Source organism: Esox lucius, chromosome 11 (assembly GCF_011004845.1).
Source record: "Esox lucius isolate fEsoLuc1 chromosome 11, fEsoLuc1.pri, whole genome shotgun sequence".
In the NCBI taxonomy this organism is placed as follows: Eukaryota; Metazoa; Chordata; class Actinopteri; order Esociformes; family Esocidae; genus Esox; species Esox lucius.
Window position 1 is genome coordinate 19,977,888 of NC_047579.1, and position 19,335 is coordinate 19,997,222.

At 40.8% G+C, this 19,335-nt stretch overlaps 2 protein-coding genes across 3 annotated transcripts in view; both read right to left on the reverse strand.

Annotated features, from left to right (window-relative positions):
* The window catches only part of cyth1a (cytohesin 1a), an 87,857-nt gene extending 87,487 nt beyond the window's left edge, over positions 1-370 (reverse strand). The window contains exon 1 of the mRNA XM_010874315.5: positions 155-370. Coding sequence (XP_010872617.1) covers positions 155-368 — 214 coding nt within the window. The 5' untranslated portion in view covers positions 369-370. The remainder of the gene's footprint in view (positions 1-154) is intronic.
* Positions 371-652: 282 nt separating this feature from the next.
* usp36 (ubiquitin specific peptidase 36) overlaps positions 653-19,335 on the reverse strand; it is a 35,686-nt gene continuing 17,003 nt past the window's right edge. Inside the window, exons 2-20 of one of the 2 annotated variants that reach the window (XM_010874313.4) lie at positions 18,029-18,303; positions 17,532-17,753; positions 17,108-17,218; positions 14,407-14,509; positions 14,205-14,272; positions 13,895-13,965; positions 13,488-13,570; positions 13,297-13,408; positions 13,016-13,156; positions 12,712-12,812; positions 11,679-11,808; positions 8,691-9,059; positions 8,368-8,589; positions 7,453-7,583; positions 6,157-6,828; positions 5,744-5,946; positions 5,316-5,492; positions 4,688-4,803; positions 653-4,406 (exon numbers count right to left, since the gene is read on the reverse strand). In XM_010874313.4, coding sequence (XP_010872615.2) covers positions 4,275-4,406; positions 4,688-4,803; positions 5,316-5,492; positions 5,744-5,946; positions 6,157-6,828; positions 7,453-7,583; positions 8,368-8,589; positions 8,691-9,059; positions 11,679-11,808; positions 12,712-12,812; positions 13,016-13,156; positions 13,297-13,408; positions 13,488-13,570; positions 13,895-13,965; positions 14,205-14,272; positions 14,407-14,509; positions 17,108-17,218; positions 17,532-17,753; positions 18,029-18,290 — 3,426 coding nt within the window. In that variant the 5' untranslated portion in view covers positions 18,291-18,303 and the 3' untranslated portion in view covers positions 653-4,274. Of the gene's footprint in view, positions 4,407-4,687; positions 4,804-5,315; positions 5,554-5,743; positions 5,947-6,156; positions 6,829-7,452; positions 7,584-8,367; positions 8,590-8,690; positions 9,060-11,678; positions 11,809-12,711; positions 12,813-13,015; positions 13,157-13,296; positions 13,409-13,487; positions 13,571-13,894; positions 13,966-14,204; positions 14,273-14,406; positions 14,510-17,107; positions 17,219-17,531; positions 17,754-18,028; positions 18,304-19,335 lie in introns of those variants that run through there. The other variant, XM_010874314.4, reaches the window with a different exon arrangement.

Genomic DNA, 19,335 nt, shown 5'->3' on the forward strand with positions numbered 1-19,335 from the left:
TCACGCCAAGATCATCGATCATCAACTTTTGGCAAGACTACATGCGAATGCTTATACCAAAAAACATTCAATGAAAACACAGGTTTACAGTAGACAGGTCTTTACACGCACAACTATTCGTTATCGATGAAGTGATGAAAAAAAAATTACCTACCGTAGTTCTCCCCATCCATATTGCTGCAGGCTTCAGTGTGCGGGTTTTCAATATAAGAGCTCCCGCTGCAGCACCCGATATCTCGAATTCGTTCACCCACGCTTGTCCGGATGTCAGTCCGCCCGAATGTATCCCTCCCTAAAATCCCAAAATGTACCCTACCAACTGACTCCAATATGCGGGTAGGGTTTTGGGAACATCCATCCAAGCCCATACGGCAACCTTATGATCGTGGCCCCTCCTTTCAGAGGTGATGTCACGCGCTATAACTACATTTTGTCAGCTACTATTTTACAATAACACTATTGATAACTAGGGCTATTGGCTCATGAATAATTGTTCCGTTACACCTGCAAGATGACTTCTCTCGAGGCATATATTCATAAAAAATGTGATCCAATATTAATATTTCGAGTTTTGCAAAACACTATAGAAACATGAACACCATGCGCATTAAGAAAAGAAAGAATTATAATAATCATGCCACCTGACAAAAAAAGCAATTCACGTTTTTTATTTTCTCACAAAAACTCACAACATTATTGCACCTGTAGGCTATAGCTAATTACGTTATCTATTTTGGTAAGTCACCTTTCATTATCAAATGTCTCTTGTTGGTCTGAAACGGTGTAAATCCTAGAACCATCAATGCAAATATGACTTAGATGATCATTCACACCAGTATTGTGTCCTCGTGTTAATTTCCTTGAGAATTGAACAAGTCCTAAAGTTAATTTCACAATCAACATTTAACAAGTTCTAAGGAACAATCGAACAGTTGATGAAACCTCCCCCCTACTGTATGACACTACAGTAATAGATACAAGGTCTCAAGGTATGACAAACATTTCTCACACACAATCTGAAAAATTATTAAACGTAACACAATCCACCTGCAACCCTTAAATACAACCGATTTCATCAGTGTATTATTAATAGCACATAAAATACTTGAAGATTCTTTAAATTCTAACATTATCAAGTATTACCTACACTCTTTAAGCTGATTCAAGGCGACATCTCTAGACAGAAAGTCAATGTGTGGCTAAGTCTATACAGGGAGATCAGGGGTAGGCTGTACAATCTTCAACACTGGCAAAGCGATTTCGTATAATGACTAATCATATATTACTCCATTTATAGAATCAATCTATGCCCATATAAGTGGATCCAATGTTTGTCACCTGCCCACTCCTCCGCTGAATATGGGGGTAAAACTGTGGACTTGTATGTGTTGAAATGTGTACTTGAAAAACAACTGTTGGACAAGGAGCAGTGGGTTGTAAGTTTGGGGGGGGGTGTGCGGGTGCGGATTTGGACGATGGCTGGTTTCCTGAGGTTACACACCCTCGGTTCCAGGGGACCAGTTAGTTGGACTGTTAGAGAATTGCATAGTGTGTTCAGATTGGGACAATTGTCAAGTAATGATAACATACACATTATCTTCAAATGTATGTCATCTAGCCTGGCCACTGATTTGTTTGTACCGTATCGCCAACTTGGCGTGATGTTGAGCATTGTAGTTGGCCTGTCAACACAAACAGATCTGGAACCAAGATAGATTTTAACCCATCATCTGGGCTTTAAAAAAAAATTATACACAAAAACATTGTTTTACACTATATTAAGGCCTGAAATTCATTACAAAATACACAAGGAACAACAAAAAGATGACCTTCAGTGACAGTGGAAAAAAAACTCAAACCACAGACTCTGGCACAAATTTTCATTAGACTAGGGATAAGGATTGAACATTTTCAGAATACCAAGCAGATGAGATGGTTTTCGGAATACCAAGCAGATGAGACGGTTTTCGGAATACCAAGCAGATAAGATGTGATTAGCTATAAAAAATAAATGGTACACAGGTAGCTGCAGATGCCTACTGTAAATGGTGAACTAAAAAATTAAGTTCAAAAGATAAGTTAAACCCACCCCCCCTCAATGTCACTTATTCTTTCCAAACATAATAGAACTTTACTGGAAATGAGAGCTAATGGATTAAAAGACATATGAAACAATGTCTAATACATGTGGTGTTAAAGGAACAAAACCTTTATATACTGGTCTTGACAGTCCTTAATGTTACCTGGGAGGATCAACATGTAGGGTTCATTCATGTTTCAGCAGCACTCGGTGTCCATAAACCATGCCATTTTCTCATCTGCCACCTACCAAATTTCATTTTCAGCTTTGAAAACAAATCCCCCAACAAAAAAACAAATCAACCAAGTAGGGAAGAAAATACTGTACTTCAAAGGAAACTTAAAATCCTGCTAAAACGCACCCTATTAGGAACATTTTAATTGGAGGCCTGTTGTCCATTTGAGACAGGGGTCTGAAGTTGCCTCCACCAAAATAAACCAAAATAGCAGCCAAATGGGTCAGTTTAATAAAGTTATGTAAAACCTACCAAATGCAAAGGCATTGTGGCGAAGAAATCAAATTAGAGAAAACATAAAAACCATAAAATAATGATTATTTCAAACCTAAACTAAAACAGAGGATGGGAATAAAGCTAATCAGAAGGTATCACAATGTGGGCGTTGTGTTAATGTTTGGTATTTTAAGAGTGACAGGGTTTACCCTCAGATAGTCACGTGTCCTCACATAAAGAATGGGCCATTTCACACCAGAGTTCAAAGAACACACCACTACTGCCTAGCTCTACTGTAGATAGCGGTCTGCAACAATTTCAGGGGTTGCAACCAGTGGCATAGTGGTGGGTGAACAAACATAAGTGCAGCTTGCACTTTCTGATTTTGCTGGAGCACTTGCCCGCCATTTGCAGAAAAACCCATGTCAAAGTAGAAGGACTGTTACTTTTCGCAAATGGTAATGTTGATTCACTTTTTCAAACACTACATCGCTGGCTGCAACCTAATAGACTGACCAAGAAGAAGAAAAAACAGAGCAGAACAGAATGATTCTCTATAAGATAGGGAGTCATTTTAGCTCTGGACATTACATTGCTATAATTCAAGGATTTCATCAATAAACTGAGTTGGGCACTGTCTGTTTATAGTACAATATATTAGGGATGCACCAATACAAAAGGGCCAGAATACTGTAAAATAACCTGTAACGGGCCAAATGATTTAAAATGTTTTTGGACCAAATCTGCTTTCATCTGAATAGACATCCAATCTGTTCCAGTCATTTGTATCATAAAATGTTTCTGCCACCGTCATTTGTCCGATTGTTCTTTATTCTCTCTTGCCATTTTGTTGAGGACGTCTAATGCCTTATTCAGTACATTTATAGCCAGGCATTGTAGATTGTACAATTACAGAGAGAATGTATATTTATTATATAATCAAATAATGACAAATCTTTTCTATGAATTGTCCATATTTTAGTCATAATCTTTATGAAAATATAAAGAACTACCATTAGATTTCAACAAATGAATTTCCATTTGTTGAAATTAGAAGCACATTTTTGATACGCCAGAGTAGACGAGTGCAGAAATCACTAAATCATTGGTATCGGCCGTTTGTGTTACATGAATATCGGCTATCAGCATTGGTCAATAATATTATCGGCGCATCCCTACAATGTATGGAATATCTCTCACCTCATCCTTTCATACAGATTAACGCTCTAAGATGCACATCATTTGATACAGGCAACAAAAAAAAATATCCCAGAAATGTTCCCTTCTGTAGCCCAACCATGTAGTATGTCAAAATAAGGCATAACCTGATGTCATGGATTTATATTTGATATGGTGTCATGTTATTACAGTAAGCGGAAGCACAGCAGCATCATACTGCGGCAGGTCGATCACATGCTGTGAGCAGTGCGAGAGCCATTTACTCTGGAAAGTATTCTCATACCATCAGAGATAGTATAGCATCAACTCGTAGTTGACGTCTGGCTGACAGTCGTAAAATCTCATGTTGGTCAGTGAAGACTTGAAATCAACTCTGTCACTTTCACTCTGCATGGTCTGTATTTGTCAACTGGCTAGGGTCTTTTGTATGGCAATCAGGGTATGAGCTGCCGAACACACGAACAATCAAAAGAGGTACATTGTTTGAGTCCTGTCACGTGTGGTCACTTAGGTTCAGTTGTACCGTACGTGGCCAAACATTTATCCCTCCAACCAGGCTTGTTCTCAGTGACGGTATCCAAAGCTGGTCTTCTTTCCGCTGGGTGTGACCGACCACATGCTCCGTCGGTCCTGGATCTTCTGGAAGATATTGCCATTCCTCCTTTTCTCTCGCTTGTACTTTTTAATTTTCTTCACCTGTTCAAACACACAAGTTTTGCAATTAAATGCTGGTGCATACATATATATGAACAGGCATACGTAAACATTTACCCGTACGTAAACAAACTTTACCCATGCACCACTAAACAATCAATTGAATAACTAGACTTACAATATGTTCTTTAAATTGCTAGCCAGAAGATTCAAAATGCTGCAAAATAACCGAAGCCAAGATGAAAAAATAACCCTCTTAGCAAGTTTTTTTAAAAGCACAGGCGAAAACGGCTTTCCCTGGACATCTGATTAATCTCTCGTACCTTTCCAGTGTCGAAGTCCTCATCCCACTCGTCAATCACTGTGTCCATTCTGGCATCGCGTGTGTCCTCAATGGCATCTCTACTGATGGCAGACGCCTCTCCCTCCCAGCTGAGGACTGGACACCCAACTCAGTTACAGCCAAATTAAGTGCTACTGGGGCTTTTATTTGCTCTTGATGAGGGTAAGCTAGCTGCATAACTAACTTTGCTAAACATTTAATTACTTACCCAGGGTCTTTGATTTTGTAAGCATACAGATGTGTTTGGTTAACACTTAACACACATGGATTTTGTTACAGGCAACTTAGCACAGTAGGCTAAACGACAAAGTATTTATTTGCAAAATATGGCTAAATTTCACTAGCTGGCTAGTCAGATTAACCATTTCCGCTGGAAAGCACAGCTAGCTAACTTAACAAACAGGCAAACAAACAGAAAGATGAAAGCTTGTTATCATTATGGCAATATCAAAACCCAAAACATCCACAATTTACTCACAATTGTCTGTCTCTACTAGCATTTTAGCTACCCAATTGTTTGTACCTTCTTCTAAATATACCCAATTTTCTGCACAAAGCCTGGAGATTTGTACCTGTAAAGTACGTTAAAATAACATTCCAGATCTCACCTTGGGTTCCATAGGCTTTGTCCAAAGAGTTCTTCAGGAGCTCTTCTACTACCTTGCTGCTCCTCTTCCCATCCCAGGCCATGGGAGCAGGGCAGGGCGCTTCTCCAGACTCATCCTTTGCAGCAGGAGCTTTGGAACACTTGTAGCCATCCTTAACTTGGCTGTCCCACACGATCACTGATGATGGTAGGGGGTGGGGGTTAAACGTTCAACACGTTTGCAGATGCAAGAAAAAGAGCTAGCATGACAGAACAATAAAATGCAAGCCCAGGGGAAAATCACTGCATTTACACGAAAAGACATGTGAAACCTTTTAGAGAATGGGTTCTGTTAGAAATAAGGGCTGCTGGTTCAGATGGCACAAATTGAACACCGGTCAAAGCAGCTTCTCTGTTGGCTTTGTGGATATGAGGTGTGTGCGCACATACCAGTGTTCTCCACAATGCTCTTCTTAGGACGTGGCTCTGCTGCTTCAGTGTTGCATCTCGGGTCATCGGCAGCACCACAACGTCTGCTCTCTTCCCAAAGGCTCACCTCTTCTTTTAGCCTGTGCTTTTTCTTCTTGAACTTCTTCTTTGGCTCTGTTGAATCCCAGACACCGTTTTCCACGACAGCATCCTTCATCCCAAAACTGTTGTAAAGGAAAGGGGGGTGGGGGGGTCACATATGTCAATGTGAAAAAGAACTGCAAACAACAGACGTTCTATCGTCCCTTACACCGTCCATGAAAAACCACGCTGCCTTGCTCTACTAATAATCGTCTAAAGTCCCAGACATTTTCATTGGATCTTCATTTGATAACTTTTTTCGCTTGACTATCACAATTTCTTTTTTAACCAACCTTTCTGAGACGGTATGCCTTGGCGTTGCTTCCTCTGGTCCCTCAAGTGTCCTTTTTTTCCTCTTCTTCCTCTTCATCTCCACAGTGTCCATACTATGCCCTCCTTTATTCACATCATGTTGGTACTGCATTAGAACTGACATCTTCTCTGGTTGGGGTTCAGTCCGTTTTGGTTCACGCTGCTGCTGCTTTGGCTGATCTGGTGCTTCTGTAGCGGACAGGGTCAGGCTCCAGGATCCCCCCTGACACCACTCCTCCTCTTCGGCCTGAGAGCGAGGTTCCAGATGAGATGGGACACTCTCCCTGTGGCTCTCCGATTTATCTCCATCCAGTTCCTCACGCTTTCTTTTCCTTTTCTTCCTCTTCCTCCGCTTCTCGCCGGCTGGTTCGATGGCGGGAGCCGGTGCGGGCTCTCGCTCTCCCCCTATTTCAGAGTGACGGCGTTTCTTTTTCTTCTTCTTTAAGGTGGCGGTGGTAGCGTCGCTGCTTGTGCCAGGCTTTGACATACTGGATCTGGGGGCTTGGGTAGATTTAGGGCTCTTTGGATGATGGGGCTGAAGGCCGTTGGTTTGTAGAGAGAGGCTGGGGTTTTGTTTTTGGGGACTCTGATGTTTAATTGGGATGCCTGAGTGAACGTGGTGGGCTGCAGGTGGAGAATGGAATGGACCAACCCTGAGAATGGAATGAACAGAAACAAATTGAGGAGAGAAAAAAAATCTAATAATTTGGCAAAAATATTTAACACAATGTATGGGCTTGTGGTTTGTTTTAAAAGCTTGCTAATGTAACCAATGAATGGCTGGTTCAGCAGGGTATAAGGTTAGTGATGGCCATTCGAGGCTTCATTAGCGTTATTTTAGCAGCAGGATATTATGCTGGCAGCACTCAGATTTTCTTTATCACAATAAAAGCCATCATTTAAATATATACGGCCATATAGTTAATCTAATCTGTAAAAAAGAACAGACAAGAACATTGGAACGGACATTAAACATAAAATAACAGAATAGAGTAAGTATATTGCCATATATATATCTCAATGATGGGTTTTATTTTGATAAAGAAAATCTGAGCACTGCTAGCATCATATCCTGTGGCTAGAAGAAGGGTAATGAAGCCTCGAATGGCCATCACTACATAAGGTAGAAAACATGAAAAGTTAAGGTGGGAAATGGTAGGCTAACAAATTCAGGCAGTAACACACCATTGGCTCAGTCTCAAAGGGTTCTCTCCTGTTTTGGGAAAAATGGACAACGAATGTGTACAGTTTGTGTTGGGGTGCACCACAATGCATACCTGTGACTGTGTGTTGGTAAGGTGGAGGTGAGGGTGTGAAGTTGAGCGGGATGCAAGGGGTCACGGGACAGATGGCGGGGCCGGTGTGGATGCTGAGCCTCAGTGCTGCTCGGACTCTGGCTGCGACTGGCCTGCAGTTATTGACAAAAATAAAAACTTGGTGGTCTAAAAGAAAATTGCCATGAACGTGACAAAAAGGAGAAATGATCAAATGAGGGAGGAGTCATTGAAAGAAAAATGGAAACAAAAAAGGAGAGGAGGGTATGGCAGAGAAGAATTAGAAATGGTTAGAAGAAAAGGATTGGAACAAAAAAAGACAAAAATAAATCCTGAATCGAGAGCACTACTAGCGCATCTTGGTTGGTTAAATAGATCAAAAATGGACACAGCATGCTAGCCTAACAACTAGGGCAGCAAACCTCAACTTCTAATGAATTCTCTGGATTTCCAGAAAACCTGGTTTGACAATTCTGGATTGCCTGCTAATTGCAGGGATTCCACCAAATTCTGAAAACCAGCGAATTTATTCAGCCTAACTAAATGGTCTACAACAAATCAAATTGTCATAATCCAATCAATTATCTGGGCTAACACAAACACAGACTTTGTATATTTATTTCCAGGTATATTTTTTGAGGGATAGGGGTGAAAGAGAAGGCAGCAGGCAACAAAGACTATGTTTCCTAGACCAAGAGAGGTGAAACCTGGGGTATCACTGACAGACTATGAACACCACTAAACTATTATTGTGCTAGTCCTATAATCCAGTGTGGCACTCTCCGCTTAAGAGGGACAAAATAAACTACTCCTTGTTATGCCTGTGAAAATGCCATCGGGAGAGTAGCAGTTAGTTAGCAGTGGTTTGCGCCGCATTCCGCAGTAGAGGGTTTCACAATGCCTCTAGCCTAGGTTCACCTTCTTGGCTGACAGGGCCAGTTTTTTGGCCGGCGGGGGAGACATGGTGCTGGTGGGTGAAGACGTGATATTGTTGAGGGCCTGGGGTTTTAACTTGACCGTCTTCTGCTCCTCCGTGCCCGCTCGCTCCACGCTCTTGGCAGGGGACGCTGTGCCGGTCGATCCATTCCTCGGGGGCGTGGATGTCCCACCGACTGGCGCACTTTTGGTACCCACAAAATCCTAAAAGATGCAATTAGCAAGACGTTGGTCCTGATTAACAAGGAGACAAGGAAACCAATTGGTGCATTCAAACGTGTTGATTTTGGTAATTAGCGCTGTACCTTGGAGTCTGAGGTGTCCGTGGAGGAAGAGTCCGACAGGGACTTGAGTGAGGTAGATGTGGCCAAGCCCCTGTTCCCTTCACTCCCTTGCCTCTTGTCTCCATCCGACCTGCTGCCCGCTCCATTGGCGGTGGGGGCAGGGTTGGTGCCACGTGCCTGAGACAGCGGAGGGGGACACTGCTTCTTCAGCTTCTTGAAGGGCTCCTCGATTAACGTGGGTCCACCGGGGAGCTTGGGGGGACCGTGGGACGCCGTCCCATTGGACATCCTGCTGGGCTGCTGGGATCCATTGGAGCCGTTCCTTGACACGGGTACGCCCAAGCCGCCATCCATGGACTGGATCTTACGCAGCTGTGAAGGGTCCATTTTCTGCACCGAAAGAGGAGACATGGTTCGGTGACCAAGCCTTGGGTAACACAAGTCACAAGTCAACATTTTATTACACTACAAGGCATCCAGAAAGAGATACAAAGTCCCAAGGTTCATTGATGTTAGGGATGTGCATTGGACATTTTATTATCCGAATAGTATTTATTAATCAATTAGTATCCGGTTACCCAAAATACATTTTAAAAACTACAGACACAACATGGGCGCTACTTAACACGCAAAGGAGTGGGTGTCGTTCTAATCCAATGGTGGCTCACTGGCCATTTGTGTGAGAAAAGAGCCTACGCATATACAGAAGAAGTGTCAGAGCTACAGAACTACAAGCCAAAATGTATCAACACCTAACATTGAGTTTAATGGATGAAGTCTAGAGAAGCTAGTTTCCCAAGCTAGCCAGCTATAAGCGGTTTGCTTAACTCTGTTGTCTGCGCAGCCAACAGCCTTTAGATTCTACAGCATAACTTTACATAGCATTTGGTAGCTAAATCATTTTCATAGGTAACAATAATTTCCGATATGTTACATCTTCCCTTACACTACAGCTCTGATGATTGTAAACAAAAACAAGTGTGAAGGAATGCATGCCAAAAAAACGACTAAGAAACATTCCTTTAAATGCGAAGCGATATCATTACATGAAGAAACGCTAGATTGCAATTTTAATATTACTTAGAAAAACCATATACACTACTATTTATTTCAACCCCAAAAACACACAAATGTACAAATAATTTGAGGGGCAAGTCCTCAAATACTAACTTAATTTTGGTTATTCAACTAACCATGACCATCCCTAATTAATATTACAGCCAGGGCGGGCTTGATTCAATCTGCCATGGGGCTACTGAATTGTGGGATGTGCGAGTTTATTTTCTACAGGCCCTGTCTACAGGCCCTGTCCACTTCCTCAGTTCTGAATGACTGTGATTGTGACAACTAGTTTGCAGAGGACCAAGTGAGGTACCACCTAACTTTGTTTTCCCAAGGAATGAGTGAAGGATGAATATGGTGAAAAAACATATGAAGAATGGTGATGTGTTTTTGTTGGTGGGGGGGTTCACCTAGGGAGCCATACAAGCTAGAACCACCACTGGAAACAATCACTCCATTGAACGATAAAACTGAACGAGTCAGTTGTTAACGAGTCTTCTTTACTTAAGCAAACTCTCAGCGTATAACTTGATGTGGTCACCATGCCAATCGATAGACATCTACACATGCGTCCAATTATCATTTACAAATTTCCTAATAATGCCATTGTCTGGAGGATTACCGTGTTGTTGGGTAGAACTCCATTGCCAGCCGTTCAAATGAACAAAGTCATTTAATTGAACGAACCAGTCGTTTACAAGTCTTTTTTACTCAAGCAAATGCTCGGGGTATGATTTCATCTGTGTTAATCATTACAATAAAAAATGAACTAATACATTAATTATAGTAGGCCTACCATGTTGTGGAAATCCACTGCCAAACATTCGAATGAACGATACAATTGAAAAAAGGTCTTGAGTCCCAAGTCACTAAAAAGATGAATTCATTCACAAACTGTACATCACTACCAGAAGTACAATTAATACGGTCAGACTTCTATAGAACTGCCTTGTTCACAAGTTCACAGCCCATGCGTTGATGCATAAACACACAGTTCATATCAGCATTTTTATTGAGAAACTGCAATACGGTGCTTTATAACACTCAAACATGAAATAAATTATAAATAAACACTGTCGTGTATGGATACTTCATCTTGGAGTATATGCAAGCATACCTGTTTATAATGACATACTGAAACCATCTGCACATTATACTCCCAACATAATACGTATTCCCTAGATTTCTATTGCAAATGTTATTTGGGGATGATTGATGCCATGTATGAAGGGAACATTTACGGCACATTCTAACTACTAGCTCACTTTGTCCTACTCAGTGCCCACATGGCCTTATCACGTTTATTCTGAAAAACAAAATAAGCCCACCAACACAATAGGCAGAGTCATTTCCATTACCAGGACGAGGGGCCAATCCAGCGTGTCCAGCGCCCCACACAGGTTGCACGCTTACTACTCATCTAGTTAAAGTACCTTCCTGTTGCAGGCTAGATGACTAAACTCAGTACCGTTCTGCAAGCTAGCCATAATAAATTAAAGTACCTTGTATTTTTCCATTCCACTAGTTGAACTAAGCATTAAACAAGTAATTTTCAAATGGCATTTCTTTTGTCACAGTTTACATTTTTTATACACTTTGGTCAGCAAAGAAAGGGTGGGGTGCAGGATTAGATATATTGTGATCTGTTTTAAAACTTAAAACTATAAAAAAAAAAAAAGACTGTTGAAGGGACAAAAATGCTAATTAACAGACATATTTGTTCAGTCTATGTAAATAATACTGGCACTTTAAACAATAAAAGCCCAAAACAAATTTGTGAGAGACTTATGGCATCCAATAATGTTGCCCAACTGATTAATCAGTCAGGCTTTAATTAGTGTTGATTTCCATACAAATGAAAAACAGAAAGGAACTGTTCAAAGGTCAATACCTAACATAATGCTTAAAAACATGATGGATTCTGTCGTCGTCATGGACCATACATACCTTGGTGACCTGCGGGGAGGAGAGGGGCCCGTTGAGGTTGGTCTTCCTGAGCTGCTCTGACATTGTGTTGTTCTTTGCCATTCCCTGCTTGGCGCACTGACCAGCCACATTCTTCTTTGTCTCTGGGATCCTAATGCACAGAAAGTATTCCAGAATTTGAACAGTCACCTTGCCAGGTAAGGAACACTACATACATTTCATTGCAAGCTTCTCTCATTGACTCAAATTCAAAGAGCTGAAAAAGCTGGTTTTGATGTGTAACTGTAGCTAGCAAACGTCAGCTAACCGCTAGCTAACAAAGTGTGACGGGTAATTCAGTGCAGTGAAAATGAATAAACTATATAAAAAGCATAGTGGCGCCCACAACAGGTAATGTAACTTCTAGAAAGTTTTTACACAATAATTCTGACCGGTTGTCAGCTCTTCCAGGAAATGTTAAGATGCTCTATAGCAGTCGCTAATATCGTTGGTTTTTGTGTATTATGTTTATTGTAGAAAAATATAACTGCTAGTGTTGGCTGTCTGTTGGTACATAAGTAACACTTCTTGTCCCGATTTGAATGCTTGCTACTGGTTAATATCATAGTGTGGTCTTTAAACAATTACAATCAGGAAATAAAGTTATAAACACTGTTTGAGCTAAATGTGAGTAAATAACAGCGCGGTCTGACCAGCCATTGTTACGTTACTTGTACCAAGGCGTGCTAATGGTGTGTTTTAAACAATACGTTCTAATCACACCAGTGTGATGTACGCTTCAGGGACCACTCTAGCCTGATCACACTTGTGTGTTCGTACACGTCAAAGGGTTAAAAACTCGCCAGTCATCCGACCTGGGATTGAACACTAAGTTGAGCTAATCTTTGATATAGCTTGCCATTATAAATTACATCAATTAAATGGTTCCGAAAGAGGAAACTAAACCAAGTATTTCCATGGCTCACATTAAGTTAATGTCATTGTGACCTCTAGATTCAACAAACTGTGAAATAAAATACTTAAATGCAATCTAGAAACAGTATTAACACCTTACCTAAGGTAGAACAGGACATAGGCTTGCTGATTGAGGACTACTTTGATGTTACTTGAATGTACCATCGAGTCATTCATCTGGTACCATTGCCCGTTGCTGGCCTGCAATTAAAAGCAAAATATAAATGCTTCATCCCATATTAGAGTAAACCTTGTCCACTAATTGATCATTAAAATGCTAGCCTAAATAATCAGCTACTGTTTCTGCTGAAACTGACAATCAAAAACAAACTTAAACTATCCTTTTACAACTATAAAACAAAATGGAAATGTTAGTTCTCAGACCTGCCATTTTGGCTCCTTACCTTGACATAGCAGTAGTAGTGGCCAGCATGACAGCTGTATCCAGAATGAACTAGGACAGCATAGAGGCCATACATGACAGGGTCCCCGGTGCTCTGTGACATGTAGGGGCGGATGTTCAGAAATTCTGGGTAGCCAACATCCTAACAAAAACACAAGGCAAGATACAAATCAGTTATCTTCAGAGAGGATCAAATATTTTGAAACGGAGAGGAACTGCTTGAAATATACCTAATAGAAATTTCAATTTTAATTTTCATTGCAAAGCATTTCACAATGCTACCTTGGTGATTTTCCCACCACTGAAGTTGGCAAACCTCTTCAGAGACAGGGTGAGAACATTGGAAGTTCGATGGACAGTGAATCGCTTTGTTGCCGGCACTTTCTTCTTACACCTGGTAAAGTATACGTTTGTTGTTAATAAAACCCCAAATGTCCATTGCCACAATGTTTGCATAAAACATCAGCACTTACTTGGCACACATGTAAGCATTCTCGCCACTCAACATGTCCGGCTTCACAAATAACTCCAGGGCTCGGACAATGTTTGCAGCTTGCTGAAAAGGAAGAGTTCAAAGACTACTAAGCACAGATGTGAAACCAAGAAGTGAAATTAATTCGGGACCAGTGGCAGATATATTTATCCACTCTTAAATTCTAGGACAGGTATACATCAATTCAAAGCCAATAATTTATCATAATTTGATACATTTCTCTTCACAACTCAACATCTGCCTGTGCACTGCTGGCTATTTGGGTTTTTAGGCTGGGCTATTAAGCACTTTGTAACAACTGCCAATGTCAAAATTGGTTTATGGAACAATCGATTCATAAACTGTCCAGGACAGAAGGTATACATCAAAAGTAAGCCGGTAACTTACTCGAATCTCAACAGCAATGTCCAGATAAGGGTCGTATGTGTCCGACACACTTTTGCAAATTGAACACTTAACTGAAAGAGAGAATAGGGAAAGAATAGAATTAATCAAATAATGCAAATTGACAATATGCTATAGAACTTCAAGTTCACTGCAACTCAATTTTAACAAAACTTTGATTAGCTAGTTAATAAGGTAAATAAGCTTAGTTACAACTGAAGCAGGAGTAAAAAAACTTGCAGATTGGTATCACTCTAGGACCAGGGCTGGAATGTAGAAACTCTTTATGAATGGATTGTTGCGAAATCTATACCTCGCGATCTAAGGAAACCTCCAAATATCTGGTGGACCAGTGTGGTAGCCTGTGTCGTCCTGTCTAACCTACAACGGAAAGAGAAACGCATTGAGAAATAAGGAATCATTGTAAAGGACCAAATTATGTCAATATAAACAATATTAATCCACATTTCGGTTTGGCATAAGGTGACATTTACTTTGTGATTTGGAAAACTTACTTTGGGTAGCCATTCAGACAAGCTTTCTGCATGGCATCAATGGTGTAGCGCAGGAACTCATGGGCGTCTTCCTGGCTTCCAAACCGAAAGTGCCTGGCAATTTCTGTGATAGCGAAACAGAAATCCCCTAATTAGACCAATGACGTTGGTTTGATGTGGTTTGTAACGGGTGGTCAGTGACTGTGAAACTACATTATTGTGAGGGAGATGCTCTTTGCATTATCAACAGGCCTACAACATTCAACCACTAAAAGGCATTAAGTCATTAAAGCCATGAAGAAACAGAGTCCTCTAATCTGCTTATAGTCCACTCATATCAGGGTGAACTGTAAGCATAGACCAAGAACATAAAATAGGGTGCTTAATATGTTCAACAGATACCCAAATGTGTGCCGAAACCATTAAGGCCCAGAGTAAAAGCCATAAGAAAGAGGTCTGGAAGAGTCTTCCAATCTAATAGGCAGGGGGCAAATTATATTCCTCCATAACAGAAACTGAAAATGCATCCCCATGATTTTTATTATGACACAATTTGTGTACTTCAGTTAAAGCTGCTAGAAGATCCTCAGTGATGTTTTAGTTTGCAATTTCTTCTTCTTAATATCTATATTTTCCAGTTTCATTAAAGCACACCATGGACATCTCAAGACATTCAAACAGAACTGCTACTATAAGCTGTTTTCAGTCATGCATTAACACTAGAACCGCCAGGCATTTCAGACCTCCAGTATCCACCAGAGCCGAACGTCGTACAGCGTCATTAGCATATAAATTGTCCCTATTAGCATACACGTTCTCCTCCACAGCATCACCACCCAGTCAGAGCATCAGTTCATCTACTGGGTCATCATTAAACTATATAGAATAGTCAAAAAAATAAATAATATTAAGAATATAAAGAACAATTATTTCTAAGAACACAGGCTAGAGTATTTTCAATTGTTTATTAGGCCCAACAAATGCACAAAATGAAAATAATGCAGCAAAGCTATAGGTGACATGAATTGTCTATAGATGACATGAATAAGTTGTGGAGTTATTAGAAAGCCTATTCATTTTGGAAGTCGTCTATGTGACCAGCAGGTCACTATCGAGTTTCAACACCAATGCATAGCCCTGATCTCCTAGATTACTGGCATATACAATTTGTCTATAGGTGACATGAATAAGTTATCAAAAAAACAGAGGAATTATTAGAAATACGACTTAAAAAATGAATAGGCTATGTGAACAGCGTGTCTTTTTTAGGTCTCTTCAGGGGGGTTGTATTGGGGCCATGGATTTAATTATTGCCAATGCATAGCACTAGTGGTAAAGAATATAGTTAGTATTTTGTTTCGTATTTTGTTTTATTTAGCTTAATACATTTGTAGAATATTAATCTTACAGTAAAATAAGCAGTGAAAATTCAAAGAGACATGATAGGAAGTTCTTTCTAAATATAAAAAACAGTATAACTATGTGTAATACCTTTTTTGAATTGGTAATTGGTTACTGGTAAACAATATCATTGGTATTTCGTCTCTCGTTAATAATTATTTAGCATAATAAATTTTTACATTTGATGAATTAGCCTACACAATAAGCCGAATCTCCTATTGAAAAAGGTAACGTGTGATAAGTAGCCTATATTGTTTCAATAATAGCCTAATTAAGTTTTTGAATGGCCATGGAAATCTTGTATTTCATTTGTAAGTTCATTCAAATTCATTCATCTGGGAGTATCGCGCATTCATCCTTTGACATCATTTAGTGCGGGGTGATTAGCGCCTGGGTACCATTTGGGTACCAACGCTAAGTGCTACGGCGGATTAAGTCAGAAAACGGGGTAAAGAGTGTTCTGTTTGTCAGTTTAGAATTCTGACAATGGAACAATATAATATATGTCTATTTACGAAAAGTAATGGAGGGTGTAGCTTTCCAAATGGCAAAATGCCAAATGGCGTAGGCATTCGGCAGTTCTTGTGTTAAACAAGGGGGGGGGGGGGGGGGGGAGTATTCAGACCTTTTCACCTTTGCCACTTTATGTTGCAGTTTTAATGTAAAATGGATTAAATTTCTTTCTACTATATGTACACACAATATGTACAGCAAGCTCCAGGAAGTGGAATGGAGGTCACTTGGTCTTCGGGACCTTCAATGTTGCGGAAATGTTTTGGTACCCTTCCCCAACTGACTGCAGTTATAGGAGATACGTTGACAGTATTAAACCTTCGATCAAGGCACCTCATGTCTGTTTCCCTATGACAGTTTAGTGGTACAGCCACATCAGGTAGATAATACTTCAAAACACGGTACATTTTGATATCTGCACTAGAGTTTTTATTTTTAGGAGGAAAACATCTAATCAATTTGATACATTCTTAAATAATTTTTTACCCAGTATCTCATTATTGTGCTCACGACCTTAAGAGATCATCTGATATACTATCGATACAGAAAACACTGGAAATATAACAACGCACAATCACCCGATCTCCTGTCTGTTGTCAGAGCGAGAAGACTGACGCTGCCAGCATGCAACTTCCAGCCTGCAGTGTAGTGAGGTTGGACTGAAGTACGGCAGTAACTGTGACAAGTCGAACCAGTATCCTCACAATGCAAACTACTAGAGTCTCCAGGGTGCGTTCTCTGGCACTTCAAAATGAATGTACCGGTAAACAGCGAGCAATGGCGAACAGGCAAAAGAGGCATTACTCACTTTTCAGGTCTCGGATGAAGGAGACAGGCTTAATGGCATTGCCAGTGTTGGCAAAGGCTTGGATGATGTGGTTCTGCATTATACAAATCATACAGAAACCCGACTGGTGACCTGAAATAAACAGGAACACAACGATGGGGGTCAAGCACAGACAATTAAGCACCTCCAATAACAACTGCTGGGAATTCACACCACTTAGCTAGTTTGTTTAAAGATACAGATGTCTCATTGCCAATTGTTAAGTTTTGGTGTGAACCTTAGCTGTACGGGTTCTTATAAAACATTTATCCATTACATGCGAAAGCCATCATTTACTGATGGGAGTGACATCTTGAGTGATGATCTTTAAAGACCCATTTTGGTAAAATATTAGCACTATACTACATATTGTGCTATAAAAAAAAACTTTAGCTAATCTGCTCACAGGCACGACTGTGCTCCTTGGAGAGTAGATAGTTGGCTAGGGGGGGCGTGTAGGTGAGACACTGCACGGTGGAGTTGAGGAAGCAGGTGTTGCCGAGGTTGTGGAGGCCGGCTCCCACTCGGTAGACGCGCTCCCAGCGCATTGACAGCCTGTTCCCCGGGAAGAGCATCTTCTGCGGGGCGGGGATCCCATCACTGTGGCCACCCCCTTGGCTGTCAGAAACTGACGGAGTGAGAGGAACGAGAGAAATGTAATTGGTACGTCATGGAGACCTCCAAGTACTGGCAAAGACAATGGTTAGCCTCAATCACATCTTAAATCACTGCGATCAAAGGAAGTCAACCACCCTCTTCAACGGCTTCTGAGAGAATAACAAAAGATCTGGTCACACACATTTGAAGTAGTACTTATTGACCAAAAACTGAACGCTTGCAAGCGAGTGTGAGATAGCTATTCTCTCACAGAAAAAGAGACACTCTCTGGGCGAATGGCCTTACCTTGCCTCTTGATCTGTGCGGGCTCCGAGCTGGCCCGCTGGCCCGAAACGGCTCCCTCACAACGGGGATTGAGGATCACATACTTGCTCTTGAGGCTGTCCAACTGGTAGGTGAAGCCCTTGCTCGCTGGCTCAAATTCAATCTTCTGAAGTAGGACCTTCTTGGCTGAGGAGGCCAGCAGCTTGTTGAGGTCCCCTTCATCACCCGCAGAGTCCTTCCGGCCGGGCTTCAGGGCCTCCTTGAGCTTGTCCACTATAGGCATTGTATGAGCATCACTGTGGATGATAGACAGGGTGTGAGTCTGAGAACAATGACCTTTAATCACAAAGTAAAATGACATATAGATAAGGTCAGTTTGAGATTAAATACAATAATTTGGCCACAAATGCATTTAACAATGCATATTTTCTAACCTGTCAGAAATGCAAGCCATGATATTGCAATGGGCTAGTAAACCCGATATATCTTATGGAGCAGATATTGGTCTCAACCCTGTGTAGCACATCCACAAAATGCAGTCCACAGCAATGCAGCTTCATTCTTCCCCCAGAGAGGCAGGCTACTGTAGCAGTGAATTGTCAGGCAGACAACTAGCAACCCTCAATGTAACCAGGCACCCAGAAAGTAACCAGCTGTGTGTCTTGTTTGGACCAGGTCTTACTTCAAAATGTTCTCAACGAGACTAACCTGGTTAAATAAAAAAAATTAAAAGCTGTAATGAGAACTGGCTGTAAACATGGACCTTGTGCATTAAGCAGAGACTATCTTGGAGACCAGCAGAAAATTATCACAAGAGGACCGAGGGCATCTGGACAGCCAAGTTGAAAATTGGCAGTGGTCCCAGTCTTTACGCAAGTCAGAAGAAGCAGGCAGAAGGTGTGAAAGTATAGCTTGTGTGAGCATAAACCGTTTTTTTGTTTTTTGACAGTGGACCTTTGATAGATAAATATCAGTAAGACCTTTGATATCAATAAATATCAGGATATGCACAGTGCTCTACATTGGCCAGGGCTCAACATGAAGGTTTTTTTTAACTCACTGACCCAAAAAGATATGCCTTGAAAAAGTTGTAATTCATCAGCATTACAACATCAGCTTTAACAACCAAATACTTGTTGCTTAACATGTTTAATCCTTTATGACAAGCATTCTGGATAAATAAAACAATATTTTTATATTCCTTTCATCATATTAATTAGAAAAATTTATTAAACGATAAGTCAAAACATTTTACTTCTAAACAAAACACTTAACTCATTCAACCCCAGGGGAACAAGGCAAATGGCTGGTCCATCTTAGTTACTAGG